Here is a 10,492-nt window from a genome sequence, read left to right as displayed (position 1 = left end):
GTTTTGCCTAGGGAAGATGAAGTCTTTGATGATAGCCAACTCAGTGTCAATAAGTGGCTTTCTTTGAGACATATTCAGATGGGAACGTCTTGCTTGCCAATTGCCATAGAAATCTTAACACACCATGAAGATTGTCCGAGCGCCAAGCCTTCCGTTCTGGACTAAATTACTTTGAAGTGGCGCAGGACGAGCAGTGGTCAATTTTAACTCTATAGACTGGACAGAGAACGCTGGGAGTGGGAGACTGTGCGTTTTAAAGCAGAAAATAAGAAGGGGAAACTTGTTTTATACCCTCTATACAAGGTTCTGCTCATTGTCAGATATCTTTTATCTTTTATATTTCCCATGAATGATTCATGTCTTGGTGGCTTTGTGTCACCCTTCTTTTCACAAGAAACTTCATTAGAGAGCTATAAGTTTTCCCATTGATTGGGGCCCTCATTTATGAGTGTTTTTCTTTCTCCTTCGTGTGCTGGTTATTGTCATCTGAGTTAAAACAACTCTTTGCAACCTGTTTCACCTTTACTACATTTAACAAACCTGACTTTTAAAAGCCACTATAACCTTTCAGAGAAATGCTTATTGACATTACTAGCAGTTGCTTTTAACTATTTGACTTTTATCAGTTTTGTATCTGCTAACAAAAACACAAGCAAACATCCAGCCTTGTAAATGTGCATAGCCAAATACCTGCATTTAAGCCACTTGAATATTTTGCTGCCATGCAAGAATCTAATTGTTCAACACACCTGCCCCAAAATGCTCAGCTTAAATTACCAATAGCCACTCAACTTCCAGAACAAACTACAGTAAAATTGCATCTTGATCTCCCACGCCATAAGAGGCATTTGATGCCCACTACTCAATTTCATTCAATACCTATCTCAGCCCCTGACCGATTTTGCTTTCACCTTGTGTCTAGAAGCCTCATTGTCCCTCCCTCCACATTTTCTTCATTCTTTTTTTTTCCTTTTGGAGGCTGGGCACCAAAGAAATGCTAAAATTCACTTTTTGGCTTTTCACTGACTAGAATCAATCAGGATATTACTTATTTTAACAAATAAATGCAGTAACCCAAAAGATTTATGCTACTCTACATACAACCTGCAAGGCTTAGTCTTCATAAATATCTTGTGTTTCCTAGATAAGCTTGTAAGCTGTAAGTTAAACCAGGCTGCAAAAATATTGTATTGCTTGGGGAGAGGCTAAGAAATCAAGAGGCCAAAGGAAGACATTCACTCCATTGGCAACCTGTTCTATTTGTATGAGAGATATGCCATTACGTAAAACATAAGCAATAATAATAAGAATACCTTTATTAAATTTCTTACTTCATAATCATTCTTGCTTGCTTTCTATTGGAGGTACACATTTTTTTATTTTAGGTGTATCACGAACCAATAAATCTGTGGCAAAGAGTTAACCTATGCATGGTAAAATACATAAAATACATATTCCTTTGTTTCATAATAAATAAACCTGTAGCATAATAAAGAATAGTGCAAACTACCATTGAAAAAGTTGTATAAATAAAACAACTCATTATACATCAGGAATATTTTGTTCTAATAAGTTTACGATACATAAATTATCCCCCCAAAAGTTCATACCTTTTCTATTTGAAAGGGCTTTGAAAGTGAATAATATGAAAATCAAATAAACTTTTAAAATGTAAAATTATCTCATATTCAAGTTTTAAGGTCTTTTTCTTTATAAAGGAGGGTCTGCATGTTTCATATTCACAACAATCTGAAGACAACATTGAAAGGCTTTCCAAGTAACAGCACCATGCACTGTACTAGTAATATAATATATCTATAAACTATATATAATCTTATCAACACAATGGAAAAAAGACATGCAGGAAGAGTCTTGGTTTTCACATTACGTTGTTCATTCAAGTAAGCTTAAAAATATATTTTTCCATTTTCTTTCCTTTTCTTTTTTAAATAAACCATGGATCATAAATGACAATCTTTCACCAAAATGTATAATATAATTCTTTGGTGTGCTTTGAACTCTTCCAGGAAAGAAAAAAAAAGGATGATGTCTGAAAATAAATTAATTCAACTGTACAAATAATAGTGTTCACATACAAGTTATTAACAATGACAAGACCACATCAACCACTCACAGCACACAAAACAAATTTCTACAAACCCTGGGGAGGGGGTGTCTTCAGGGTCTCTAAGGATAAATTAGTGCTCTTTAGTATATCTGTATGGTGTTTCTGATGGACTACATTTTGCACAGGAGATGTGTTGTACCAACCGAAAATAAATTGACTAAGAGTTATTGTCCTAGGTCCTTGACCTTTTTTATCCTAGCTTGACAGCTCTGGCAAAGGTCACACATTCATCAGTGCTTGGTGGTAACTATAAACCTTTTAAAAATTTTAATATGTATGGCAACTCCCTCCCCTCTTTTAATGTAAATCATACACTTCACACACTGTCATTTTCAAATGGATTCCAGTTTGGTGTGCTCAGTGCTCAGGTGGAAGAAAATGCATTAAAATGCAGTTTCAGGCATTGAAAAATAGACTTTTTTTAAAATGCTGATACAACAGTATAAAAGAGGTGTTGGCCTGTTTTAAAAACAACAGCTTTCCAAAAAAATAGGCATGATGCCATCATCACACCTTCTCAAGACTTGATTGTGAATGTTGGCATCCCAAAGAACTTAGGATCGAAAACAGAATCTCTTTATTACACAAGAAGTTTGGACACAGTTAGGAGGCAGTATCTGAGAATTCAGATTAAAAAAAAAAAACATATAGGAAAAAGAAAGCACTTGAATTTCTTCTATTTTATAAAATATCACAGTTTCACAGTTGTCTTATTGCAGCAGCTTTTCTTCTCTCCACTTTTGCTTGAACAATCACAGTAGCACAAGATATGGAGATATATTAAGGTTGCTGCATCTTTTTTTAAAATCACACAGTAGGATACTGAAGAAATAATCCTGTATAAAAATATTGTGTTAAGGTAAGATCAGTAATAAAAGAGTGGAAATTAAAAATTACAAATATTAAACTCAAAGGGTTTTTACAAATGTTTTTGGGCAAAGGTACAGAACAGGATCTGTTGGCAATGCAGCAGGTGTGTGGTTTACAATCAAGAGGCCTTGGCAGAATTAGGGTCCAACAAGGAGGCTCAAAAGCAGCCCATGGTATGGTGTCAAAGGCATTTGAGAGGCACTCCAGGAAATGCAGAGGGCCTTGTTGCTGTGTTAAGTTCTGACTTAATGCTCTTTTTCTCCCCCTTTAAAAAAAAATTACAAATATATATATATATATATATATATATATATATATATATTGCATCGGCAGTGTATATCTCCATTAACTAATCTCTCCATTCATTTTCCTTGGTACAATTTGCCCCCAACCCCCTCCTCCTGCAATGTACAAGTCCAGCTTGGTTGTTTTTTGTTTGTTTTTTAAGAAAAAAAAAAAAAAGCCCAAATATCTTAATTAAATTAATTAAATGTACAAACACCATAGGGTTTCATACTGAATAAATAGGGCTAATTAGACCCGGTGGCAAGTCTGAGTCATGGGTTTGTCTCAGGCTCGGCATTGTCTCAGGTTAGGATGCGGTCCAAGGACTCCCACTTATTATTTCACTTATTATTATTAATAATAAATTCTAATGTATCGTCCGTACAACTTCAGGGTTCCCGTAAATTTCCTCATCTTCAGACTCAGAGGTGGTTCCGTTGCTGGAAGGGGTGTGGAGGTGGCTGGGGGCCCCACTGGCCTGGCAAACGTACCACTCATTGAGGTTGGTCACCTGAGGGGACAGAGTGCTGGAGTGACTCCTGGCTGGGTCCAGCACGGGGGACAAGGGGGCACCCACTGGAGTCCCCACTGATGAGTAACCAAGGGGTCCTGGAGAAGGTGGTGGGGACTTGCAGTGAATCTTCATGTGCTTCCTCAGGGAGCTTGGGTGAGTGTAGGATTTGTCACAGCCTCGAATCTTGCAGTAGTAGGGCTTGTCACTGGTGTGGACATGGGAATGTTTCTTCCGATCACTGCTATTGGCAAACTTCCTGTCGCAGCCATCAAATTCACATTTGAAAGGCTTTTCCCCTGCAAGGAAAGACAGGAAAGGTCAACAATGGCTTTCCAAGACCCCTCACTTGACAGAAATCTTGAAGCAGAACCAAGGTTGTGTTTTTCCTATTCTCCCAAAGACCAACTCCCAGCCTAATTCTTCTTCCTAATTCACAAAAGGGAAGGGATACTTCAAGGATGGGCCTGGATTCTGCTGGCCTGGTGGCTTTGCCTGGACCTGGGCTCCTGAGAGGCTGTCAGCCCCTGCAGTCCCATAGGGGTCAGGGTGAGATCCCTAGTGCTGAGCTAAGGGCCAGAATGTAACACTGAAACCCACCTGGGACCCGCAGACCCCCTCCCCCGACAGACACACTTCCCTCAGGGTCTGTACACTCAAAAACACAAGCGGGAGATCCTCCTGTCAAAATAAACACAAAATGATACTTCCAAAGCCACAGGCGGAAGTAAGCATATAAGAAAAAGAGAAAAAAGCAAACACATACATTAAATTAAAAGTAAACTGGGGGGTACAGTCAAATTATAATAATAGCATTTCCTTTCAGTGTTCTCCAGGATTTCACTGATGGAGAGGGGCATCAGGAGAGAATGTGGAGCTGGGAAAGGGAAGGAGGTAAAACAAAACAATGTTTTTCTTTAGAAATAGAGGCACCTGTGAAACACACTCCCACCACTCGATTTTTACAGGGCTAGCTGGGCAGAGAATAGGCTGTTGACCTCTGCATTCTGCAGCTTTCCTCACTACTTGCAGGGCGGTTAAGAGCACAGCAGATCAAGCTTTAACAAACATTAATAAAGACCACAAGCCTTAGCAGAACCTACCTTTACTTTATGCCATAAGTATACTTACTCTCACAGCTCCCTACATTGCTTACTAGTCAAAAAGACTTTAAAAAAATAAAAAAAGGCCAGGGTCTTTTGGCTGTCACCTCCTTAAGCTGGCCTAACCACCCCACAAACACGCCTTTAAACACAAGGCCTCTAGTCCAGGAAATGGAAATACTTAATAAGACAACTAGAGAAATTCAGCCACACTACATTTTGGTGTTAAATAGCAAGAAAAGGAAGACAGCAGGTAACAGTCTAACTGAATTTTCCCTCTCCCCTTGGTATCTCTGAACTTGATAGAGTTGAGTCCATAATTAAACAAGTCATTTCATACATATTATTGTATTAATATTTTCCTCTTTTAGGTAAATAATTTAAAAATAAAGTTGAATTTCTCACATTTCAGCAGCTACTCTGGTGATACACTAGGTATGACATTTTCTTTTGTTTTGGATAACTTATTTTCAAAAAGAAACTATTAAGCCTCAGCTTAGTGTACATACATTTCTGTGGTGAATTTTCTTACACCCTCTGCAGATATTTTACTGTAGTGAGTTTTTTAAAAATATTTCGCCAACAATAACTGCTTCAATGGCAGAGTATGCTAGCACATCTGAGAATATTCAGGCAGATGCCTGGAATTTAACTTTCCCTACCTGGAAATACTGTTTAAAAATAGAATTAGACATTATTCAAATATGCCTCCTACAGTGATGTATAAAGAGAGAAAAAACAACCCCATGATAATCACAACCTCTAAAAATTCTCTGTAGATGAGCTTTGACAAAAACAAAGCTAATCCCTTTTTATCAAAACATCAGTGATTTGTCCTGATTTCTACATTACACTTTAAGTCGTAGATAAGACCAAGTTAACATTATATTCTTTTTATTCATATTCTTTTTAAGAAATTAAAATCAGCCTTTCTTCAATATGGAGGCGTAATTACGTGGGTTTACTCATCCACCCTACGCGAAAGCGCAATGCTGTTTTTGAGCATGGCCATGTTTCTGTTCAACCTACATATCCCGGGTTGTGAAGAAACGCTTTGAACACTGCTAACTCCTCCACTGCACATGAAAAAGGGGAACAATCAGACTCAGGAAACGGAGAGATGTCGTGGAAGGAAAGATAGAACATTGAGGTAAATAAAAGAAGAGGTGCACGGAGAAAACAGAAGAAAAGGCAAGGGCGATGGAACGGCCTGTGTTGTTCAGGGGGCCTAAGGGGAATAAGCAAATTCTACCTAACTAGAAAGGCTAAGAGACCTCAGTGTTTACATTTAAGATTCTGATGGACGAGTCACGTCAGAATTTAACTATTTACAGAGTTTGAGAGCCTGGAGCCTGTGGGAAAGTAAGGAACTACTTGTGGACCCCGCCAGCTCCTAACAGCAGCTCCCTCTCCCGAGAGAGCGCGAGTCGGGCCCGCGGGACGGTTATAAACGGAATTGGGGGCACGTGGGTCAGGAAAGGGGCCTTCGGGAGTGGCCCGGGGATTAGTCCCTTTGATCAATCCGTTCCGGGATCCCGGATAACCCCCAAAAGGGAGAGCGGCGTGGCAGGGAGGGAAGGAAGTCCGGATGGGCCCTCTCAGGACACAATGCCCAACAGCTGAGCGGCCCAGGGACCGCCAGAAACACCAAGCGCGGGTTAGAGTCTGAACCCGAGGCGCCTGCGTCCCTCCCGCAGGGACCCCCACGCTCCACCGGGTGGGGCCCACGCAGCCGCTGGGAGGGGGCAGGAAATGCAACCGTCCGCCAGACGCAGAGCCGAAAACCCAAATGACCGCGGGTCCCCTCGGCGCCTGGGGTCCCCCGCGCCCCCCCTCGACTCCACGCACGCGCGCGTGCCCCGGGAAGCCACCGGGGACGGGGACAGGGAGTGGCCTGTCCCGCCGGGGGCCCGGATCGGCTTCTGCGCCCGCAGCTCCCGGCAGCCGCGAAAGGAAGGCGGCTCCCCTCGCGAGGCCTGGGCAGAAGGGAAGGGCCCAAGGCCGCGCGCAGCACCGCGCTTGGGGGTTCCCTCTGGGGGCCAGGCTGGGGAGCGGCTTCACGGTCCCTGGATCCTGCCCTGCCGAGAAGTGCTGGGCACAGGAGCGAGCAGCCGGCTTAGAGGCCAGGGCGTTTTTACGAGAGCCTCCTGGGAAGTTTCTTTCTGGAAAAATCATTAAGGCGGACTGATCCCGATTAGAGAGAAACGGGGCTCTTGGGAAAACGTGCTCCCCACCGGCCATCAGGCGGCCCGCGGGAGCCAGGCCAAGGCTCCCGCCTCGGGTCACCCCGACGCTGCTGCCCCCGCAGAGCCCCGAGCGCCCCCGGCCCGAGCGTGGGACCCGGCGGCTACCTCCTGGCCGCAGCAGCGCCGATAAATTTGCCAAGTGATTACTGAACGTAAACTCCAGTTACTTAAGTGTCCTCCGAGGGCTAATCGTGTCTGTCCCTATAAATCCCGACTGCGTTCGCGCTCATCAGCGCTTCTGCCCGACGCGCTCGTCCGCTCAAAGGGGACACACGACCCACAGGAGCCATCCACCGCCCCGCGCCGCAGCCGCCCTCCTCAGCGCTGTGGGATCCCCAGAGGCAGGGCTTGAGGTGGGGTGGGAGGGTCCCCACGACGCCGGTGGCTCCCCACCAATTCCACGACAGGGTAGGCCTCACCGATGGCGGGAGGCTCGGTCCTCCTCCAACTAGAACCTTCTCTAGAAGGACAGATGTCAACTCCAGCGCCCTCCAGGGCGAGTGCGATACTGCGTGTGAGAGGGCGCGTGGGGCGTGTAAATGTGAGTGTGAGGACACGCAGATGTCGCGGGAATGGGGTGCACGCGCAGGAGGATGAGTGTGTAAAGTTGTGGGAGACGCATGCAAACGAAGGTGTGCGTGAAGAGTGTGTCACAGTGGGCGAGTGCGAGTGGTCTCCGGGGTTCCGAAAGCGCATTCCTGTCTTCCCGGAGGGGTCCCTTCCCCTCCCGGAAGGCCTGCCTCGAGTGTCCCAAATCCGGCAGCAAATCCCACGCCCGATCCTCGGAGCGCGGCGACCGCGCGGGGCCTACGACCCGGTGGGAAGAGAGGCGCTTGCCGGGGCGGCCCCGGCCTCTCTTTCCATCGCCCTCCCCGACTTCCCAGGGCCGGGCGGGTGGGGGCTGCCGACCGTCCTGGGCGCCTTCCTGCTCCAGCTGCTGCTGCGTCTGCTCCAAGGTGGCGGCGGCGGCGGCTGGCGCGCGTTGCGGGTCCCGGCCGAGGGGCTGCGGGAGCGCTGGAGACTCCGCCGTGTGGGAACCCAACGCGGGGCCTGTGTGTGCTATCGAATTACTTATTCATAGAAAAAAAAAGGGGGGGGAGAGAAAAAAAAAGAAGTCACATGTCCGGGTTATACGTATGCGAAGAGAAGCAGCAGAAGGAGGAAAAAATTAAGGCGAGCAGGAGGAGAAGCAGCGGCGGAAGCGGCGGCGGCGCAGGAGGTGGTGGCGGCGGCGGCGCGGCCGGGGACAGACACCCACCTGTATGAGTACGCTTGTGGATCTTGAGGTTCTCGGAGCGCGCGAAGACCTTGCCGCAGCCCGGGAAAGGGCAGGGAAAGGGCTTCTCGCCGGTGTGCACGCGGATGTGGTTGATGAGCTTGTATTTGGCCTTGAAGGGCTTGCCCTCGCGCGGACAGTCCTCCCAGAAGCAGACGTGGCTGCTCTGCTCGGGGCCTCCCACGTGCTCCACCGTGACGTGATTCACCAGCTCGTGCATGGTGCCGAAAGTTTTGGAGCAGGGCTTGGCGCCGCCGGCCGGGGGCGGTGGCGGCGGCGGCGGCGGCGGCAGCCCGGCCAGCTCGTCGGGGTCGATCCACTTGCAGATGAGCTCCTGCTTGATTGGCTGCCGCATGTAGCGCAGGAAGGCCCCAGCCGCCCCTGGGAGGTGGGGGTGGTGCTGGTGCGGGTGCTGCGCGGGCGCCGGCGGCGGCGGCGGCGGCGGCGGCGCCGGGGGCGGCGCGTGGTGCTGCAGGTGGGGCCCGGTCCCGGCCGCTGCTGCGGCCGCCGCAGCCGCCAGGTTCAGGTTTAAGTTCACGGCTCCGTAGCCGTGCAGGGCGGCCGCCGCTGCGGCCGCAACCGCCCCGTAGTGCGCGTCGCCAGAGCGTGGCGAGAAAGGCGGTTCGGCGCGGCCGTACAGCTCAGCCGCAGCGGCTGCCGCTGCCGCCGCCAGCCCCAGGCGCATCTGGCCGTTGAGCGGGTGCGGGTGGCCGCTGGGGGCCCCCGGCGTGTCGTGCAGCGCGGGGAAGAGCGCCGGGCCGCCGCCGCCGTCCGGGCCCGCGTAGGTGCCGCTGGCGGAGATGAACATGCCGGCCGAGTGGGGAGGCGGGGCCGGGTGCTGGGGGGAGCCGGTGCCGGACCGCTGCTCCCCTCCGAGCGGGGCCCCGTGCATGGCCGCCGCGGGGGCCGTGGCGGAAAGGTCCCTCCGGAGGACGAAGTCCCTGCTGTGGCCTTTGCCGCTGCTGCCGCCGCCGCCACTGTTGGTGGTGGTGTAGCCCGAGAGGGCAGGAGGAGGAGGAGGCGGGGGAGGGGGAGGGGGTGAAGGGGTGGGAGGAAGAGGAGGGGCTGGGGGCGGGGGCGCAGAGGGCTGCGCGCCACTGCTGCCCCCGCCACAGGGGTAGCTGCCCGCGCCGGGGTGCGCGACCAAGGCTGCAGCACTGGCGGCGGCTGCCGGAGCCTCCGGGTGTGCCGGGAGCGCCTGGGAGGGAGGGCCGAGGCCCAACGCGCTCGCCTGGGCCATGTGCTCGGGTCCGAGCGGAGTGGTGGCCACGCCGGGGTCAGCGCCCAGGTCCCGCGGGCGGAGGTGCGCGACGGCGGCCCGGAGTTGGGAGTGGGCGGGCGGGCCGGCCAGCGCCGGGAAGCCTGTCATATTCTGAAGCGGCTGGACCTGAGCCGTTGCCAAATCCGCTAATCTCAGCGCTGGCGGGTTCCTCTTGCTCAAAGGGGGCTCCATCAGAACTACACAATCAGGCCCATAGACCCTCACTGGGGGGACTTTATTCCCTCTGCCCGCCTTCAAAAACATGTATATATTAGGCGCTCTTTAACTTCTTTTGTCCTGGCCTCCTAACTCTGCTTATTCCTGTTCCCACTCTATCCTCCAGCGATTGGCAGAGTGAACACCACATTTGAGTTGCACAGTGGGACCGAGATTTTGGAAATGGCACGGGTGGGATTGGAGGGAGCCGCGTGATTGGCAGTAGCCTCGGCTGCCCGATTGGCTCCGGTTCAGGCCCTCGACCCAGCGGGGATCCGCCCCCGTGCTTGCGGCCGCCTGCGCTTTCGCTTCGCGCCCCCTCCTCCGCTGGAGCTCCATGTCCCCGCCTCCCCGGGGATGCCCAAGTTGCACTTGCAGAAAGTTTGAGCTTGGCCTGCGCGCGCAGCGCCCCGCTCTTCCTTGACGCACCTCGCGGATCGCGCGCCGGCACGCGGGCAGAGGGCGCGGGGTGGTGAGGGGCTGAGGACCCCCGAGGGGCAGTCCCAGTTTCAAAAACCTTGGCCTCACTTCTCGCTGTGTGCCTTCTGGCACCCAAGTACTTTCTACCTCCACCTTCCTTGGGGGGTGGAAGAGCC

The 10,492-nt window shown here is 50.4% G+C and overlaps 1 protein-coding gene across 1 annotated transcript; it reads right to left on the bottom strand.

Annotated features, from left to right (window-relative positions):
* Nucleotides 1–1,298: 1,298 nt before the first annotated feature.
* ZIC5 (Zic family member 5) lies at nt 1,299–10,280 on the bottom strand. The gene is made up of 2 exons (XM_055244192.2): nt 8,402–10,280; nt 1,299–4,093 (listed from the first exon to the last, which is right to left on the bottom strand). Exons 1-2 carry the CDS (start codon nt 9,942–9,944, stop codon nt 3,651–3,653), a joined length of 1,986 nt encoding a protein of 661 aa, XP_055100167.1. The 5' UTR covers nt 9,945–10,280; the 3' UTR covers nt 1,299–3,650.
* Between the last annotated feature and the right edge of the window lie 212 nt (nt 10,281–10,492).

The sequence above is a fragment of the Symphalangus syndactylus genome, chromosome 15, assembly GCF_028878055.3.
Source record: "Symphalangus syndactylus isolate Jambi chromosome 15, NHGRI_mSymSyn1-v2.1_pri, whole genome shotgun sequence".
NCBI lineage: Eukaryota > Metazoa > Chordata > Mammalia > Primates > Hylobatidae > Symphalangus > Symphalangus syndactylus.
Note: the sequence above shows the minus strand (reverse complement) of the source record. Positions and strands in the feature narration are given on the sequence as shown.

Coding starts and splice junctions, on each gene's coding strand:
- ZIC5 (XM_055244192.2), bottom strand. CDS start 9,944: ATGTTTTTGAAGGCGGGCAGAGGGAATAAAGTCCCCCCAGTGAGGGTC. Junction 4,094..8,401: donor CCACAAGCGTACTCATACAG/GTGGGTGTCTGT, acceptor CTTTCCTTGCAG/GGGAAAAGCCTTTCAAATGT.